Raw genomic sequence first — 20430 nt, 5'->3', positions numbered from 1 at the left:
CACAGATGAGTGACTACCCAGCTAACAAAAAAAGGTCCCCAGAACGTCCCCTAAATGGCCTGTGCGAACGTCCCCCCGAACGTCCCCATGTGGAGTCCGCTTGATGTCCCGCGGACGTTCGCAAAGACGTCCTCCGAACGTTCAAGAGGACGTTCACGGGACCAACAGCGGTCATTCGGGACATTTAGGGGACTTTTGCTTAATTCGTTTTATTTTACTTTTATTTTACTTTTTACCAGAAAACGGCCAAAGAAGACACGTGAGAAATTGTAAGGAACAAAGTACATTTATTTGAACTGAACAATTGTAGCCTAAAGGTGTGTGTGTGTGTGTGTGTGTGTGTGTGTGTGTGTGTGTGTGTGTGTGTGTGTGTACGCGCTCGCGCACGCTGTGTCTGTGTGTGTGTGTGTGTGTGTGTGTGTGTGTGTGTGTGTCTGTTGCGCTCGCGCACGCTGTGTCTGTGTGTGTGTGTGTGTGTGTGTGTGTGTGTGTGTGTGTGTGTGTGTGTGTGTGTCTGTTGGGGAGGGGTCTGCATGGTCTGGATCTGGTTGTCAGCTGTGGCCGGGGTTACTCCGATGGAAATTCTTCCTGTTGGCTTCTAACCTGAAATAACGAAATGAGCACAGTAATTAGTATCTGTTTATGTTATCGTTGTGCATTTATGTGAAAATGCAAACATCATGCAGCTTGATCTCTACATATGAGCTCATAATGTAACTCATAAGCTAAGCTTGCATGGCGACTTTGTCACACACGCAACTCAGACATAGGCTACATGATATAGGCCTATACATTAGACCTAATTAAATATACTCTATTCTTGTTTTACTTATGACATCATAAGTAGGCTAATATAAGTTAGGCTATCTAATGATATTTATAGATTTTTTTATTATGATATTTGATATTATTGGTATAAAGTCTTTGTTACAGAACAGCTGTTCTTTCAGAAAGTCTTTATCTCAATAATATCAAAGGGCGTTGATTTCATACATGTCCACTGTAGAGGAGATCAAGACTTAAATCATGTTTATCAGCCATTTTGGGAGACCCAACAAGTGAATATGGAAATAAATTAGGCTATGCACCAATATTCCTATGAAATGTTAGATATTATTATTATTAAAATGTTGCTGATTACACTTCTTTTTTCAAAGAAAAAAACCCCATCTTATAATCAGCGCGTTATTCAATCACACGTCAGATACAGAGGACAGGGTGTGTTTGTGTGTGCGTGTTCAACTGAGCTTCATTGGTCTGTTACTGCTCGTCAATGTCAGAAATATTTGAGATGACCAATCAAATCAAAGTAGGAGGGCTTTTATATTCACAGAGGCTGAGCGCGAATTTTAGCAGGGAGACTTCACAGTCGACACGTGTTTACGGTCAAGTGCGAGATGAGATGTAAGTAGCCTACCTAAACTAAACATTTCATATTTGACAACTGTTTTATATTATAAATGTTAAACGTTATAACATTTTGAACTGAAAATGGGCCTTTGTAACGTGATTCATGTAATGCAGCCTAATAATTAGTTTACTGTCATTGTGAGGGGACAAGGAACATGAAGCCGTTTTCATCATGTTAGGCAAAAGATTAAAAATTAATGTTTACATATTGAGAATTAATATAGTAAAATTTGTAGCCTTCAGTAAATTAAAAAAGTTCAGCTCTATGCAAAGACTGAGAGAAAGATAAGGACTTATGGATAGCATAAGAGGTGATAAGGTATTGACAAATAATCTACTGCTCGCTGACATGGTTTTAAAGCTATTTCTTATCCTTCAAATGTCTTGAAATGCATTTTATATGAAAAAACGTAATAGTTGTTTTTTATTGACAAAATATTATAGTTTGTTTTGCAGCCTGTATATTTTTTATTAGATCAGATAACATTTTAATCTGTCATATGGTCATGTTACAATGTACCTATCTAATGTAATCTAACCTATTATAACTGCTAGAATTAAATGCTATGCACTTGCCTGAGTTGCTGTTTTTGCACGATCTGGGGCATGTTTCAGGGTCACAGCAATCATTTCCTCCACACTCTGGGTTTTTTGGTGTGGATATGCCTTACTGCAGGCACCTTGATTACATACAGAGATCACAGTTATTAAAACTTGCACTCAGATAGATGTTGAAAGTTCTATTAAAACGCTTCAAACATTACATTTTGTTTTCAAAATGAGTGCTATGAGTCTGAACGCTAAGTACTGAGAACTAACAAATTTTACAATTATACATTTACGATGAACAAACTTATTTACATTCCAAATATTGTGATTTTGGGGATTGGCACATTATTAGTCATTAGTGGCAAGTTTTGAAACTTACGTATGATCACATCATTAATTAGGAGCTGCTGAAATTTAAGTTTTCCTTTTCTCCCTTTGTAGCTGTAATGTTTCCATAAAGAGTTATCTCCAATTTTTTTTAACATTCTCCTTATTCCATCTCCCAAGGTGCCTCCACTCTGAAGACACAGATAACGAATCTACAAACAACAAAAAACAGCAATTGATCACAAGAGTGGATTGTTTAGTATTTCAGGTTAGTAATGTTACTTGTGTTGTGGCACTACCATCTTCTTTCGAAGGTCAGCATCCTTTAGCTTCTCACACAGCTCTTCTAATTCCTCCACAGTCTTACAGGGTTCCTCTAGCACCTCTGTGAGATCAGAGACAGAGGTGTTTGGCTGCCTCATATTCTGCATTCTGACCGCTGATGTGATGTTTTCCTGAATTGCGTCCAGTTTCAGTACGATTCTCCTCTCCAAATTCTCAAATAACTTGTATATTTCTGTTCAGAATTTGTTTTGAAATTAATGACATAACTAACTACAGCAATTCAAAAAATTTACATATACGTCTGTTTGGGAGACAATTAATAAAACTGACTGTAAGATAATTATGATGAAATTAAATAGTTACCATCTCGAAGAGATTGTGGATCATTCACACTTCCTAACAAGTTACAAAAACATTATTCAGATTAATATCTGTATCCATGTGTCTAGTTATAAAAAAAACAACAACAAATATATTCACAGAGGCTGAGTGCGAATTTTAGCAGGGAGACTCCAAAGTCGACACGTGTTCATGGTCAAGTGCGAGATGAGATGTAAGTACAGTACCTAAACTAAACATTTCATATTTGACAACTGTTTTATATTATAAATGTTAAACGTTATAACATTTTGAACTGAAAATGGGCCTTTGTAACGTGATTCATGTAATGCAGCCTAATAATTAGTTTACTGTCATTGTGAGGGGACAAGGAACATGAAGCCGTTTTCATCATGTTAGGCAAAAGATTAAAAATTAATGTTTACATATTGAGAATTAATATAGTAAAATTTGTAGCCTTCAGTTAATATTTCTGTTCAGAATTTGTTTTGAAATTAATGACATAACTAACTAAAGCAATACAAAAAATTAACATATACGTCTGTTTGGGAGACAATTAATAAAACTGACTGTAAGATAATTATGATGAAATTAATTAAATAGTTACCATCTCGAAGAGATTGTGGATCATTCACACTTCCTAACAAGTTACAAAAACATTATTCAGATTAATATCTGTATCCATGTGTCTAGTTATAAAAAAAACAACAACAAATATATTCACAGAGGCTGAGTGCGAATTTTAGCAGGGAGACTCCAAAGTCGACACAAAAAACAAACATTTTAATGTATACCTTGATTCTGAAAGTTGGCAGAAATGGACTGATGTGGCAGCAGTTGTGATGAAGGAGATGGAACTTTAAACACATAAAATAAATCATTAGATTAAGAAAAAATGTCTGTAAGACCCATTTTTAGTCCAACAGTTGCACTCTTGTACATGCTTGATCTGTAGTTTTTTTCTTTTTCTTTTTATAAGCCATAAAAATGTTATTAGCATATGTGTAAATCATGTGACTATACATTTGAAAACAAGTATACAGTATTATACCACAAATACTGGAATATTCCTTTAATTCAATGGAAGTACAACTATATGACTGAAAACATTTAAATTCACTTACAGCGAGGTGCTTCAGGCAACATGGATCTTTTTGTATGTTTTGTTATAGGTTGTACCTCATCTAACATAAGGAAAAAAACCGTAAGTAGAAAAGTAATAATAGAATAAACATATCAAAGTAAATTCGATTGATTTTACCTTCATCAGGCTCCTCAGCTAAAAAACAACAACAACAGCATTAACAGTCTTTGAAAGTTTTTTTTTTTTAACATTTCTAAATGTGTAGGCCTTCTTAAATTGAGTCATTTTTGCACAACATAGAAAGGGACTTCTCTGTACTCTTTAGATTATCATCTAACATTATTATAATCAAATATTCAACAGTTAATTTTTTTAACACACTACTTACACTCAGGTCTAATTGGTGTCGATCTTGACCGTTTTTTGGTTTTCTTTGCTCTCAAGCAGGACATCTCATCTTCAGAATTAAAAACAATAGGGTAAGAAATTTTTTTTTATATAAATTAGAAACAGATGCAAAATGTCTCTGTTCTAAATCCTTTATCATCCCCACTGTTTAACAATTTATCAATATTTAACAATGGATACAATGACAGTAACATACTGATTTCACCTTGTGATGATTCACTGTCCTCCTGAACTGTAAAACAAAATGATAATTTAAAGAAAATATTTATAGACGACATGCATTTGACTTTCCTTGATCATTTCAACTTCATTTGTTTAATGCTGTATGTATACTTACAGTGTTGTGTCTGTTGTGCTCTTCTGGGCTGGATTTCTTCTTCTGCAAGAAACAAAGTTAAAACTGAAATTGTCTTTTAATGTGACCAACCTTAGTTTATTTACAGTATTAGCACAGATCTAATACCTCTGAATCGTCTTGGTGGGATGATCTTTCGTACACTGTTTTCATCAGAGTCCTCAACATGAGAGGTTTCCAGTGCTTTTTGGACCCGGTATCTTGCCAGGTTGTAACTGTCTGTTCTCAAAATAGCACAACTTTTGCTTAATATACATTATATAAACAATTTATATTTTATGAATGGTTGCCAGTATTTATTGAGCTTGAAGATAGCCTTGTTTTTTTTCCTTTACCTGTGTCAGAAAATACTCTGACTGCATATTTTGTCCAGAGGTGTTCGTCTCGAATGGCACATTTTTTGACCTTGGTCCCAACATTTGAATTGGGCCAATAGCAAAACAGTACCTTTCAGACAGAAACAAGTATGTTTACTTAATGTTTTCTGTATATAGTTGACTTGTTTTAATGTTTATCATTTATGTATTATAAAAATATATATATATCATCTAAATCTTACCCCATCGATCCACTCTAGCCATGAGGATGGTGCCACCTCAACCTCATTTTGCTCAATGAAATTGAGTACTACGTAGCGGAGATAAATCTGTAAGTAAAATTCAGATAACTCTGTTAGTTCAGCTTGCAATACACAAATTTAATGTACACAATTACCTATTAATAGACAATTATTGGCTACTTTCTCTAACCTCATGCTTAAATTATGTTTTTCTGATGTTGTATTTTTTGTTGTACTGGAAACATCTAGGTTTTCAAAAGTTAATGGCGCTGGATAGAAGACAGGAGGCAGGAACTCATGGGGCAAATCTTCTAAAGGCAGAGACTCAGGGTGCAAAGCTTCAGGACCCAGACACTCAGGGATGAAGCCAAAGGCGTTAGACACTCAGAGGGGAAAGCTTTAGGAGGCGGAGACTCAGGGATGAAAGATGTAGAGACTCAGGGGACGAAAGGAATACTTCAAGTATGTATTCTTACTCAAATTGTCATTCTCTCATCATTGTCAAGAAAGCTCTAGAAAGTATGAAGAATGGACACCACAATTTTGGTCCCATAGTTTTCGTCCACAATGAATGCCCTCCTCTGAAGTGACTGTCTTTCTAAGCAGAGCATTTGAGAATGCCTAGTGTTAACGGTGTATGTTCCGTAGAGACGTGAATCACACGGTGTCATCAGATATGGCTGTAGATTTGTGTAGACTCTGCATAACACTGTGTTGTCTTCTTCTTCTGCCACCACCTCGCAACATTGTTCAGGGCTTAACACAAACACATTGTTTGGGCTCTTGAATGACATCAAGTTTGTCTTGTTTTCCATCTTGGACTTTGATCTTTCCTCCAGGCGATTTGCAACTTGTGCCAAAATGTTTTTCCCAGAGCGCACCATTTTCTTCACCTGATGAAGATAGCTCTCAAATTTAAATGCACTGCAGTTGTCAAGGCTGCCAAAGGTTTGGGCATCTTCTGCAAGGTGCAGCAAGGAATGGACATTGTAGACCAAAAATGTCTCTCCATACAGCTCCCGTCCTCTCTCCACAAAATATGTCAGCAGCTGGTTTGCATAAGGTACTTGTGACTTTGTAAGGTCTGGGCTCACTAAAATGCAAAGAGCTGTGCTGAAACACAAGAAGTGTTCATACAGCTGATCGTTGAGAACTCCCTTTAGAACGATCTTCCCAGTGTACAAAGCAAACTGTCTGAACTCTGTTGCTTTCCAGCGTTCAATTTCCTCCAAACCCCTTGGCTTCCTGGCAAAACAATCAGGAATGGACTTCTTTAGTGTCACCAGCCTCTCGCTTACACTGGTCACATCTCCTGATGACATCCGGAAATCTGTTCTACCTCTTGTCCACAAAAGCAGCAACTTTTTCATTACCCCAAGACAGCTCTGGTGCATATAATCTATGGGGAAGGATTTTATCATGTCAATCGGGAGGACAGAGAAGGGTGAGATCTGCTCTTCTTGATGGTGTTCAGGTTGCCAGCACTCCCTGAATGATTCATCTGTCCTCATGGTCAGGTTATTTGTTTCTTGATATGTAATCCTACCATGCCAGGATCCCCTCTGGTTGCATCTATCGCACCCATAGTATCCAGAAAACTGCTTTACACACTTGACCATAGCTTTTGCTGGGGCATCGCAGGTAATACATCTTACTTGGATGTTTAAGCATCTGCCTCCCCAGGTTAGACCATCCTGGATTAGTTTTCCCAATTCCTGAACAATGTCATCAACAAAGTTGAGTGTTTTGGGTTTGGATGCAGCAATGGATATGCAGAGGGGGAAAATGCATTCGGGTGACAGGTTTATGGAACAGAGAACTGGCCAGAGGGATAGGTTCGTGCTTTTGAATAATGGTAGCCCATCAACGTTCATCGAAAGGTCAAGTGACTGCAGATGCTCTGTCACAGATGCAGGATATCTGCTCAGATGTTTTGACAGCTGATCTGCCACATTAAACTTAACACTCTCGACACCATCTTTGTTAGAAAGTTCGTAGTGGTTTTCGTTTCCAAAGAGTGTCCTTGCAGTTTGGGGGAGTTCTTCATGTCCATGTTTTTTAAGTATGCTCAAGAGAGCATCCACAGCGTTATGTTTAATTTGAAACACACATGCCCATTCTGAAAGTTGTTCTCTGAGCAGCATGGGTGTACTGTCTTGTTCACTCTCAGAACTTGACAGGGTTGGATCTGAAACCACACAATTTTCCTCCTCAAAGAGCTGGTTGTGACTAAAACTGTCAGTTTCAGGAATGCTGGCCATCTCATCTGAACTGACAGTTGGTTTGTTGGCTGCCTTCTTTTGTGCCCTTGACACTCTAGTCCAAATTCTTTTGTACTGCCTCCTACGCTCTTTGGATGTCATCAAGCTACTGTACTGGTGTCTCTGCCAATGATCCAATAAATTATGTTTTTCAGTAAACTTGTAGATTTAATCTATTTATTCCCCCCTCAAACTACCAGTATCAATCATATAACTTGTTTTGCTTCTGAACTTACCTTTTTGGATGACATATTTGCAAGAAGTATACTGGCTGAGAAAATAAAAATAAGCATAAATTAATATATATAAGCAACTTTTTTGTGACAAAGCATATTTAAACTAAAGTCGTAGCATGTTTTTTTTTAATTAAACAATTTGTAAATTGTCCCTATTTAGATTTGTTTGCTTAAATTTATAATTTAAATATAAATTGAATTAATTTAAATGTTAATATAATGAATAAAGGTTCAAAGATGATTCCATAAAGATATGTATCAGGCTGAATGGTCTGCACAATCTACACTCAGCTGTGACCTTAGTAATATGTTCAAGAAGTGAACCACATCTTTCTACAAACAAAGGTGAATTAGGCTATTATTGTGATTTGGCCAAAAAACTACTTGCACTGGGACGCCTATTGTTTTTATAGTCCGCTTTACTTGTCAGTGTGTTTGCACAGTATTCAGCCCTAGAGCTCATTTTAATTAAACTCCAGTACAATAGGAGGCGGTATAGTGTGCTGTGATAGACAGTAACGTTATGTGTCTGCCAGTAAACCCCCTATGGTAAACAGGAACTATACACGGCCATATACACGGTCGCACACACACACGGCTGGCTATCTGGAAGACTGCGGCTACAGAAACACCTTTAAAAGGTAAGACGTTTCATAATTTAAACGTTAATTATGTGTTTAATTATAACTACATCAAATGTTAGCTTTCTTTTATTCAAGAAGCAATTATATAGATCATAGATCTTGCGTCGCGAGCTCTGGATTGCATGATCTCGCGCAAGAAATGTAGCTGCTAATCGTCTCGCGCACTTGACCCGCAGCGTATAACGTTAGCTGTGGACGAAAGGGTAATATATTAATAAATTTAACGTACTTACCACAAATGTAACTGTTTTCACGGGGACAGTGGTGTAATGGACCTGAATTAAAAAACTTAAATTACGAAAACAATATAGGCCTTACTATATGAACACGACGCGTAACGTTAGGCCTAACAAAACAAAGAAGTAAATAAAGCTACAAACGGCGTATAAACTAGCTAATCTTATATACACAAACACGTAAACAGCTTATATATACACACAACTTAACTGTACACTAAATCTAAGGGTAAAAAACTATAACCTATTGAAAATCAACCTTATCAAACTGTACACAACTAATATAAATACAATATATGGTAACTAATTAATCCTATAATGTAAATCAAACGAAGCAACTAACTTGTCTAACAATTAACTACAAAATTCGCGCAATTTATATGAAACAAATATGAAATCAACTCGAGCTCGTCTATTTCCACCACCGTCTTCAACCAACAAACATTAATTCCGTTATGACAGTTATTTAGTATCACTGAGTGACGAGGAACATTTTAAATGTCTTAATGCCGCTCTTACTGGACATATGATGTAATAGGCAACTTGTTTGGAACTTGGTGAAGGCCATATGTAGTGCACTAATAAGCCCCTCAGTTTAATTGTGTGTGTACCATGAAATATCATTATACCAGTATAACTTTACAACCCTAACCGGGTCAGGGGATTATGACATGCAGATAAGTTATAGCTTGTGAAGGATGTCTAGATTGAAAGAAAAGGATGAGAGACATTAGAGGGGATCCAGTGTCCAGCTGAAGCAAGATGGATGCTGCCTCACCACCAGAAGATGTTCTGGGATTCATGTATAACATCTAGGATGATGATGATGACCCTGCAGCTAATGTTGAGGCTGTTGCTCTGTGTATACATGCATAGTTCATGGGGAAATTGTTTAGAGCGCATTCACACAACCTAACAATTGATGCTCATTACTGTGTCCTCTGTTTCTGTGTTCAAGTGCCTGATGAGTTTACTTCGTGGCTTGAAGGATGAAGCTGTAGGTAAGCAAATTAATATGCCACACCACTACTTGATACCGTATCACTATTATAATTTTTTTGTGCATTTGAAGTATTATCAATCAATAAAGTTAAATATATCATATATTTTTAGTGTGCTGTACTGACAGCACTCCAAATGTACAAAAAAATGAGCTCAATGTTAAAATTGACCGGAGTTCTCCTTTAAAAACCTTTTGTTTTACTTATTCTTTTCTTTGTTTACTTATTCTGGTACATTTGTACCAGTCGCACTGTAACATTTTAAGTGATACCAAACATGAAAATACTCTGTGATAAATAATCATTCACATTAAACTATACATTTTCTTGGGTGAAATCAGGTGATCATCAGAGCATGAGAGAGGCATGAGAGAGGGGGTGAAGGGAGAGGGAAAGAGATGTAGATGAAGTTGATTCGGAGGTGAGACTTTCGTCTTGATGGTGCACGAGTGCCAGTTCAAATGGTAAACACCAAAGAGGACCACCCAGGGTCACCCTCGAAACAGACTGTCCGGAATTGTGTAATTTATCAATTCTTACACAGTGGTAGTGAGCGAGTAGCCATGCCTATTTTACCTGTGGTTACCGTGGTCTCACTGTCAGATTATTTTAATTTATGCCAATGATAATTATAAATGAAATTAATTTTTACCAATTGCTATAAATTTGTATAATTCATATATTTGTTCCAATAAAAAAAGTTTTACAAGTTTTTCCCTACAGCCCTCACGACGATCTCTCGATCTCGTCACACCTCCTTTTATGCTTCTACTCCTCCGTGTGGTTTGAATGCGTGTAATAGTAAAGTAAAATGTGAATGGGTCTCATTCATGAATATACAAGTAAATATGTGAGTGATTTGCACGTAAAGAGACATTCCCGAAAATTCTTCTCCTGATTCACAAATACTTCGTAAACGTCAGATGTGATAGTGAAATGTGTGTGTGGGTTAATGAATTCCAATCAGTCGTAAATGGGACGCGCGTGCACGCTCATTCTTAATTACCATAAATCCCGTCCATTAAAACCGACTGACAACTATATATGGGCATCATATTATGACACCAAACAAAGGATTTCAACATGTCTTCTCAAAAGCAAATGAAGAAGAGAAATTTCTCAGATGCAGAAATTGAAGTTTTATTATCAGAAGTTCATTCAAAACGCCACATTTTATTTTCAAGCGTACATAGTGGCGTATCAGGTCCTAAAAAAAAAGGATTTTTTAGGTAATACCTAAATGCTTTAGGTAAAAATGCTTGGCAGAATATTACAGATGCAGTTAATGGAGTTTCATCGAACAGTCCCAGAAGTGAAAAGAAAATGGTTCGACATGAAGCTTGACTGCAACCTTTGTGACTTGAAAAAGAATGAACAGCTTGAATATAAAAAAAATAAAAGAAAAATACTTGTGGACTTGTGTTCCGTTTGCAGATGCTATTACTGGCTCTCGTAATAAAAGTTAAAAGAAAAACCGTATGTAATTACTATATATAATATTTTTTTTAAATGCTGTGTAAATATGTACCCGATTACGGTGAATTAAAAGGCAGCCTTATTAATGAGCAAAACGTTCGGATGTTAAACGCACTATTTACGCGTGGCTGGGAGCAGGTGTAGATTTCTTTCGTACCAACTAACATTTGGGAAATACGAACATTTTAATGAATCCTAAAATTTACACCAGAACCATTTTACACACGATTTACACAAATTCGTTCTGCTCCTGTTTCATGAATGAGACCCAATGTGTGTAATTTGAGAGGAAAAACTCCACTCTAAATAACAAATTAAACCTCTGTGTCCCAGTGGAGTTTTGCTGGCATCTAATGGAGAATTTGTGGTACTGCGCCCAATACAAAATCTTACTGAAAGCTCATTTTTTGTAGCCTGGTTAAAGGGCCCCTATTATGGCATTTAAAATTTTCCTAATATTGCTTTGGGAGTCCACAACAATAGTTTTACATGCATGCAATGACAAAAAAACACTTTTGTTGTCTTATAAAAGTCATTTATTTTTACCTGATTTGCTCAGCGACTCCAGAATGATTCGTTCAACGATTCATTTTTCCAAAATCCCTGCTTTGCGTGATGCTAATCTGCGGTGATTGGATTTAGCATTAAGATTTGTATCAGTAGAATAATGAATGGAGACTGTAGAACACAAAAGCTGAATCCCAGACATTTGGGTGATCTCGAAATCCCTGTCAGACTCATCACGGAGACCCACTAGTAGCTAGCCGCCTTGAGTTTAACTGCGCTCTCTTACCGGTAGGCGTGGCCTCCTCGGACAGCGAAGCAAGTGCATTCTGGGAGTTGTATTTTTAGCTTGTGGATGAAAAACAACATTATTTTCTGGCTTTTCTCAGTGTAGAAGACTAAAAATTCAAAAAATTCACATTTCTACTACATAAATTACCCATTTTAAATACACATTCATCTTTTCCAGAGGTGAAGTATCCCTTTAACACCAGACCCTTCTCAGTTATATCTAGGGCTGAATGATTTTGGAAAATAATTATTTTTACCAATATTGCGGTATTATTTTTTACCAATATTGCGATTTAATAGGCTCTTTAGCTCTTTATCATTTCTATTATTCAACAAAGACTAGCAATAAGTAAGGAATAATTGACGACAGGCCGTTGAATTATTAGAAAAATAATGCACACCCAAGGTTGCAATGCGGTCACGACGCGAAGCATTATTTTTCTAATAATTCAACGGCCTGTTGTCAATTATTCCGCTTATACTACAGTTACCACACCTTGAAACATTGTTCAGATTATGTATTTCAAGACGTTTGTAAAGTTTTTGTCATTAAAACGCTCTTGTAGGACTAATTTCTTACGCATCTAATCCCATGCTCCGTTGCTGATTAGTAACGGAGGTTTGAGCCACTGATAGCAGACTAATGCTGGGGACACACGACTAGCTGACACATTCTCTGACTGTTTTCATCGACTGCAGCAGATTTTAAACACCGACTTTGAACACTGACTGAAAACGCGTTTGGGCATGATCAGTCATAAGTATCAAATTACATTCATTATAATATGCAGTTATTAATGCAGTTATTAGAGAGAGACGCTGTAATAATGAGACCGAAAAGCATGTGCGTCAATATTATTTATTAATTCAATTCGATTTAATTAATTTGTTCATTCTTTTTTTTCCTATTATTGACAGATGACAGTAGACTATAGCCGAATAAATGAAACACAAAGCCCTTTTAACAAGTAGGCCTATCAATAAATATTCATTTGTTATATTATCTGCAATAAAAATCAGTGCTGCAGAACTATCCATTTATTTAGCCTATATTCAGTTTAATTTTATATTGATTATAGATAGGACTATATACTTATACTATATACTTATTTAACTTATTAATTAAACTGCATGTTTCCATTGATTGTTGAGCTAGACATTGAAAATTGCAGATCAAGCGCATGGGGCTAAATGTTTTTTCTTGTTATGAATTGTATCCTATTTTCCGCTATTACAGTTGACTATGCGAAGTGATATGGAGCTGTAATGCGGTCAAGACCTGCCTGGAACTACTTTAGCCGTGCGTTTCCCTGAAAATAATTGCACACCTTAGAACGTTCGTCAACCAATCAGATTCAAGCATTCAACGGCCCTGTAGTATAAATCATTGTAAAATATGGATGGCAATTTTTAGGCACCTCATGAGCTGATCAACTTTGTTTTCTTATTAATTAATTATTAATTTTAAAAAAAGTTAAAATATTTAATTACATATGTAATTATAAGTAGGCTACTTTTAAAAAATAATTACACATTAAAACACTAAATTAATACAATTACATGTTAAGAATTTTAAATAACAAAGAGGAAAAAAACATTACAAGCAACAAACCTTTTGCAGCCTGACCAACAGTTTGTCAGTTTAAATTTAAATTACCCCAAGATTACATGAGAATGTATGTCTTACCTGCATTTTTTTCTTTTCTTTCAGCAATTGGACTCGTTTCCATCCTTTTTGGGGCCTCCTGCATTTTAAGTCATTGCTTTCATCTGATTCAGCGGCTGTCAATCTGCATTTCTGTTTGCATTACTCTGCTTACATTTTGAACCCTTAGCAATAATAAAAGTGTTTTCCATTTTGGTTATAGTTGTACAGTCAAGTTTGTTTTATCTTGATTTAATGTGCTTGTGTGGAGATTTGCTGTGTGACAATTATTTTTCACAGCACTTCATATATAGGAGGAGGATGCAAAGATATATATATGCATGAATGCAGAGGCATGAAAAAGAACCATTAATAAGCATTGTCATACATTTATTCAAACGTTTAATCTGTTACAAAAATCACTGCACAATGGTGGATTCTTTTAACTATTGCATGAATATGTGAACTGTGATTTACATTATGAAGCACACATTAAATAGACAGTTTTTAAAAATAATAATGGTGGGGAAAATGATTTAATGTAAACAATTACATGGCTTTGGATATTTTTATTCATTTTTAAAACAGTACAATTTTTATAGTGCAAATATAAACTGGTTTAGTTGGCTCTTTGTAATATAATATTTAAAAGGCCATTTTTAACAGCATATTGAGTAGCCCAATATTAAGAAAATCAATATTTTTTTCCCATCTTACGTAAGATAGCCTACTTAAGAACGTGGTTTCTGCATAAAATCCATTATCAAAATTGCTTTAAAGGGATTTTTAAGGAACCACAATTTAAACCAGCAGACATAAGTGGATGTCCTCGGAACGTCCCGCACCGAACGTTACAAAGCGGACCAAATGCGGACGTAAGTGGATGTCCTCGGAATGTCCCGCACCGAACGTTACAAAGCGGACCAAATGCGGACGTAAGTGGATGTCCTCGGAATGTCCCGCACCGAACGTTACAAAGCGGACCAAATGCGGACGTAAGTGGATGTCCTCGGAACGTCCCGCACCGAACGTTACAAAGCGGACCAAATGCGGACGTAAGTGGACGTCCTCGGAACGTCCTGCACCGAACGTTACAAAGCGGACCAAATGAGGACATAAGTGGACGTTCGGACATTCATGTATTTGCAATGAGCAAACATACGATTCTCAGCAGATGGATTACGTAAAACTAAAGAAAATGCGGACTGCATAGAAAGAAAGAGAAAGAGACAAAGAGAATCAAGAACATGGCAACACCTGTAAGTTGATCTCAGCCTTGTATATTATACAGTTTTAGTTTTATGATTATGTCTCCTGTTCAAACACGAGCTACTGTATTGTGTTTAACCTTTGTTGAAGCCTATATAGCTATAATTGGATCACTGACAACAGACCGCGTTTAACAAAAAAAACGACAAAAAACAAGTGTAGATTGAGAGCAGCTTAAAAACTTTTGCAAACTTAAAACCCCCCAACATATCTGAATGCATTAGCAAACTCAGCTGATCAGCAGCTCAATGTCAAAACAGGTTTCGTTTTTTGTTTTTTTTATGTGCGCGCGCGCGTATTCATCTCATCTGTTTTCTCTGTAACAGCAGTCAGCTGTCCCACTCCCACCATGTTTTACTTTCCATTTCGCTATTGTTGCAACATCATGTGAAAACCCAGCATGTGACTGCACATTTAACACTTACCGCTCTTTATAAGTCCACTCATACTTGTATCAGACATTCTACAGTTTGTTGACCCTTGCTAAAGTCTGTTGTTTTTATTTTAGTCAAACATGGAGGTAGACCTGCGCGGACTGTTTGAGGAAAACAAAACCTTCGACTATAATTACGATTATGAGTACAAGGAGGTGATCTGCCCGTCCAGCACAGTCTCTGGTGCTTTGGCGGTCTTCATTCCCCTGCTTTACTCTGTGGGGCTCTTCTGGGGGCTGCTGGGAAACGGACTGGTGCTGGTAATACTTTGGCGTAAGAGGCTGAACCTGAGTGTGATGGACATCTTCATCTCTCATCTGAGTGTATCAGACACACTGCTGCTGCTCACACTGCCTCTCTGGGCTGTAGATGCGGTTAAGGGATGGAACATGGGCACAGGACTCTGCAAACTGGCTGGTGCTCTTTTCAAGGTGAGTTACTGTAGGCTTCTGTATCTCTCTGATAAGTCTGTAGACTTTACTGGGTTGAATGCCATTTTTATTGTATAAACGGCCACAATCATCAGACATGGTTGGAAGAGTTAATGAGACTCTGAAATTCAGGTTAGCATAGTATGGATTGGAATGACAGGTTTTAGTTATCAGACAAAATTGATATCTTCTGACGGGATCTGGTAAAGAGACCGTTGTTTTTAGAACAAATAACGTTTTGTGTAATGTGAATTTATTTTTAACAGTGACATGAGGCTATGACGTGAGCTAATTATCTTTTATTTTATTTGTAAAAACATTCACTTAAAATCACTTGTATACACCTCTTCTATAATAATAAGCATGTTTTTATCCATTTTCTTAAAAAAAAACTTTAATATTTCGTATCATTCTTTTTAAATTGTCTGCTTAATCTAAGTTGTTTGGTATGACCAACATGAAGAATAAAAATATAAAACAAGAAATTATATCATAGAAAGACCCCTCCAGACCTTTATGACTGTATCAAGGTCAATATAACTTAAATTATCAGATAATTTGACCTTTTTATGGCAAGGTTAGTTCAGATTGTAAAATGTCATGTGGTGCGACTCCCCAAAGACTTGATATATTAATGATACTTATGAATTAATAATAATTCATAATATTTGTAAAAAATAACATAATATTTGGTCAGGCCTGTCATACAAAGAAAACATGAATTAATACATGCAAAAACAAGAGAGAACCAACAACATTTTAATGATTGATTATGGTCAGCTTATGCTTGTTCTTGTGAACTTTTTGTTGTAGTTTTTCGATGCAGTTGTTGTTGTTTTGCATAGTCAAATTAAACCTGTAGCTGTAGTTTGCTTTTTTTTTTTTGCCAAAAAAATTGTCAGATAAATACCTTAACCAAGTTTAGTGTTTTTTTCCTTAATATTTTGCTTGTAAGCTGTTGCGTGTGTGTGTGTATTTTATGAAAATGAATAAACGTAAACTTTTCTTGAAAGTTTTTGAAAACCACATGAGACCAACATACTGTGTTTTTAAACTGTATTTCCTTGTTTGTATTGTGGACATTCTAATTTGTCAATGACTGTCTGCTATAGTATTGTAATAACTATTCTCTTTCAAAATCTCTTCAGATCAATTTCTACTGTGGTATCTTCACGTTGGCCTGCATCAGTGTTGACTGCTACCTGTCCATCGTCCCTGGAGTACAGATGTTTTCCTGTAAAAAACCTATGGTGGTTTACGGTTCCTGCCTGCTTATCTGGATCTTTTGCCTGATCCTTTCAATCCCTGATTGGATCTTTCTGAGCCACTTAAAGGGTAAAGGGGAATGTGTTCACTTTTATCCACCTGATTCCTGGCGTCTTGCCTCCCGGTTTCCACATCTTGTGAGCTTTGTTCTACTTGTGCTGCTGTTCTGTTGTTTCTTCGTCCTGCTGAAGCTATGGCACGACTCCAAATGCCAGAAGAAGAAGAAGGGCCGAAGTACATCTGTCATTGCAGCACTTGTGCTGGCTTTTTTCATCTGCTGGACACCCTACAACATTGCCTTCATCGTGAACACGGCTCAGCCGGTGGAGAGGGTCTCCTCAGCAGGGGCAGATGAGTGTGAAGGGAGGCAGTGGACAGCTAGCAAAATAACGGCCATTTTCGGACTTCTCCATTGCGTTGTCAATCCTGTTATTTACCTCTGTCTCTCTAAAGAGTTCCGGCGACGCGCACTGACTTTGATGAAGTTCAGTGCTTGTAAAACAGACAGTAATGAGGTTTCGCTTTGGGACTCTAGTGGAGTAAACAGTAGTGCTTCTGTCCAAGAGGAGCAAGGTTCACTTCAACCTATGAATGACTTTAAACCAACAATAAAAACACAGGATGATACATGAATCATGAATACAATGAAAACAATAATTGACTACTGGATGCTCTGAATCTCATAATATTTTATGAATTCTTTATTTAACATAGCACATAGGCATTAGATAATTGACATTACTATGTATGGAATAATTATGTTGGACGACAGAGTCCTTCAAAGGGTTTTGTACATGCAATCTGGTAAATTCTCCTTTGTACTAGATAATGAAGTAAAACATTATGCTCTTATTAAGAAATGCTGGCCAACTCATTTGCACTTCTGATTCAGTAAAATGATCATGCTGGTGATTATTGCTCTGTCCAATGTGATATTTATTCATTTTTTCGCTGTACTGTAAGTGTATTTGCCATTTTGGCCGATATACTGTGCCTACTTGCTTGATAATAGAGCTGTTCGTTTCCACTTGTCAATTTCAAAATCAGCCTTGTCATATTGCAATTGTAAATGTCAACTGTTGCATGCATTCATGTATGAACCATACATTTATTTTTTTATATAAAGTCTGGTGTAGCTGGGAGAAATAGTTTTGAAATGTCAGAATTTCATCACCACCATCAGCGGGTCTGCAGATGAACAAGATCATTTCTGCTCTCATGACAGGAAGTCATCTCAGTTTCTTAACAATGACATGTATTTTTTTAGATGTTTCAGTGGTCTCTAGAAGGGTGGGTCCCATCACAGTGCTATTTTAATGTCCCAAATTCTTATCTTCACTTTCAAGTGAAAGCTTATTATGTTCTGCTACTTCTGTTAAAGTTCAAATATTAAGTAAATGTTTATGAAAGAAAAAAGAATATTAGAAATAAATTTTGGTTTATTAATTGCTCGTCAAATGAGGAATAATGATTTGACGGTTTTGTAGTTTCCTGTGAGATGGGGTCATGAAAGATTCTTTCCCCATGTTGCATAAGCAAGTTTTCCTCTCAAATCTTTTGGGGGAAGTATGTTCTTACAGGGTGAATTGGTAATTGGGAAAGACCGTTGTTGGTATTTTTAGGCATAAATAATTTTCCCTTCTCATGAGTGGAATATCCCCAAGGACAGAAATGATGACAGAGAGAAGAAAAAGAGGGGATTTGTATTTGCTCTAGTCCTTGTAATGTACTGCAGTGTATTGTTCTTCTAAATACTTAAAGCATATCATCATCTTGAACAACAGAAGGGCCTGTGTGTAGAACGCAGAGAGAAAACATTAAGATTTTTGTTTTACTTTTCCGTAAACTGCCAAAGCACATTTTAATACATGTGATCCACCCCAATGACTTTGACAACAGAGTGAACTTTCAACAAACAGTTTTCTTAGAAAGTTCTATAAAGGTAGTGAAATTTGACTGTTCTATGGTACAGTAAGACTTTCTGGTATATAAACACAAAAATAACCACATGCGTCTCACCCTACTCAGTTCCTTTTCCTGAAGCAGAACATGTGATTACCATTATTGTGTAGAAAGACAGTATGATTGCACTGTCATGCGATCTGATATCATCAGTATTCATTAGATATTTCCCATGAGTCATTACATGAAGAAAACTGTCCAAAATGTATTGTTATATTGTTAATATATAAAAATAGATTTTGAGAATCTCAGTTATAAACATCACTTTCGGTGTGAGGAACATGCATTTTTGCAAGTTTCTGTGTTAATTTCCTGTTGTGTTTGTGTGCATGTGGATGAAAGTTTTTACTGACATTTGTGAAATGCAATATTGTTAAGAGTCATGTAGATCATTTTCTATTCATCTCTTTTTCTAGTGTGGACAGATAGTCAGTGCTGTTTGCCCAGTTTTTGCATCCAGTGTTTTGAATTTTTTATTGTTTTTAGCCAGACCATAGCAAAAAAAGTACTGTGTGTACTGTCATAACCCTGGTAGAGTGACTGAATATATTGAATATCACGAGTTTCATTAGGCCTACAGTAATTGTCTACACAGACCTGTTTTGACATGGTATAACTGGTCTGTCAACCTTTGAGAACTGGGTCATGTGTGTAAGCTATCCACACCGGTATTATATGTGGTAAACAGAGGTAAACACAGTTATAGCATTAGCAAATTAACAAATATGAATATAAAGGTTATTATGAGACCAATAATATTATGGCAGTGTGTTCATATTCATTTGCACTCCTCAGCTGCCCCCTAGAGGCTTCAATGAAAAGGAAAACCATATATGGCCTCTGCAGCTCTAGGACCTCATCATGGCTTATTTTTCTTAATATTTCCAGCTTTTAGTCCATTTATAGACAGGTGTGTTTCTTTTAAAATTATGTCCAATCAATTGAATTTGCCACATGTGGACCCCAGTTAAAGTGTAGAAACATTTCAAAGATGATCCAGAGAAATGGGATGAGCTGAATTTTAAGTGTTAAGATTTTTTTTTCTTTAACTTTTTAATAAATTTACATTTTCAAAGTTATCACAGATCTGCCTTTTTGCTTTGTTGTTATTTATTTATTATTATTTAAATGTTTTAAGCATTTTAGCATAAGGCTGCCTGTAACATAATGTAAAGAAAATGGACTTCAATATTTTTTGAATGCACTGTAAAATGGTTGCCGTAATAGTGACATCGTGTGGTTATTTTGGGTACAGCAGTTTATTTCCCTTCACATGTTTAGACTAGACTAAGACATTTGAACAGTGAGCATTCTACTGCTTCCTTAAATGCTAAATTTATTCTCACTGAACAAAAAATAAAGTATTTTAATTAATCCCAAAAAAGTATTTTGTGTGCTGTCTTTTTGTCCAGTAGGCCTAATCATAGTATAAAAAAGCAAATATCTTGAATGAGATGG

At 36.3% G+C, this 20430-nt stretch overlaps 2 protein-coding genes and 1 long non-coding RNA gene across 4 annotated transcripts; 2 read left to right on the top strand and 1 right to left on the bottom strand.

Annotated features, from left to right (window-relative positions):
- Positions 1-401: 401 nt before the first annotated feature.
- Positions 402-7905, bottom strand: LOC311275895 (uncharacterized protein). 2 transcript variants are annotated; one of them, XM_084385187.1, is made up of 16 exons: positions 7814-7905; positions 5317-5403; positions 5093-5204; positions 4866-4976; positions 4740-4781; positions 4599-4634; positions 4383-4451; positions 4172-4189; positions 4035-4094; positions 3705-3767; positions 3518-3550; positions 2935-2967; positions 2586-2803; positions 2339-2498; positions 1987-2090; positions 402-603 (listed from the first exon to the last, which is right to left on the bottom strand). In XM_084385187.1, exons 1-16 carry the CDS (start codon positions 7868-7870, stop codon positions 568-570), a joined length of 1239 nt encoding a protein of 412 aa, XP_084241313.1. In that variant the 5' UTR covers positions 7871-7905; the 3' UTR covers positions 402-567. The 2 variants fall into 2 exon arrangements, with proteins under 2 accessions (XP_084241313.1, XP_084241314.1); XM_084385188.1 differs by having other exon boundaries at positions 4608-4634.
- Positions 1302-3305, top strand: LOC311275897. The gene is made up of 4 exons (XR_014625006.1): positions 1302-1404; positions 2467-2554; positions 2648-2761; positions 3054-3305. It is a non-coding gene; the product is annotated as an uncharacterized lncRNA (long non-coding RNA).
- A 462-nt stretch (positions 7906-8367) lies between the features above and the next one.
- On the top strand, positions 8368-20369 carry LOC311275896 (C-X-C chemokine receptor type 3-like). Its single transcript, XM_084385189.1, has 5 exons — positions 8368-8454; positions 9652-9694; positions 13677-14869; positions 15388-15744; positions 16893-20369. The coding sequence occupies exons 3-5, from the start codon at positions 14858-14860 to the stop codon at positions 17640-17642; spliced, it is 1119 nt and encodes a 372-aa protein (XP_084241315.1). The 5' UTR covers positions 8368-8454; positions 9652-9694; positions 13677-14857; the 3' UTR covers positions 17643-20369.
- Positions 20370-20430: the final 61 nt, after the last annotated feature.

Source organism: Rutilus rutilus (genome assembly GCF_951802725.1).
Source record: "Rutilus rutilus genome assembly, chromosome: 17".
Classification (NCBI taxonomy): Eukaryota; Metazoa; Chordata; class Actinopteri; order Cypriniformes; family Leuciscidae; genus Rutilus; species Rutilus rutilus.
The sequence above is the reverse complement of the archived record's forward strand: the minus strand, read 5'-3'. Positions and strand labels throughout refer to the sequence as shown.

Excerpts from the sequence above, each read along its gene's own strand:
- LOC311275896 (XM_084385189.1), top strand. Across the intron at positions 15,745-16,892 it reads TGGCTGGTGCTCTTTTCAAG|ATCAATTTCTACTGTGGTAT; the intron begins GTGAGTTACTGT and ends AAATCTCTTCAG.
- LOC311275895 (XM_084385187.1), bottom strand. The coding sequence starts at position 7,870 with ATGCTTATTTTTATTTTCTCAGCCAGTATACTTCTTGCAAATATGTCA. Across the intron at positions 5,404-7,813 it reads CAAATATGTCATCCAAAAAG|ATTTATCTCCGCTACGTAGT; the intron begins GTAAGTTCAGAA and ends TTTTACTTACAG. Across the intron at positions 3,551-3,704 it reads TGCCAACTTTCAGAATCAAG|GAAGTGTGAATGATCCACAA; the intron begins GTATACATTAAA and ends GTAACTTGTTAG.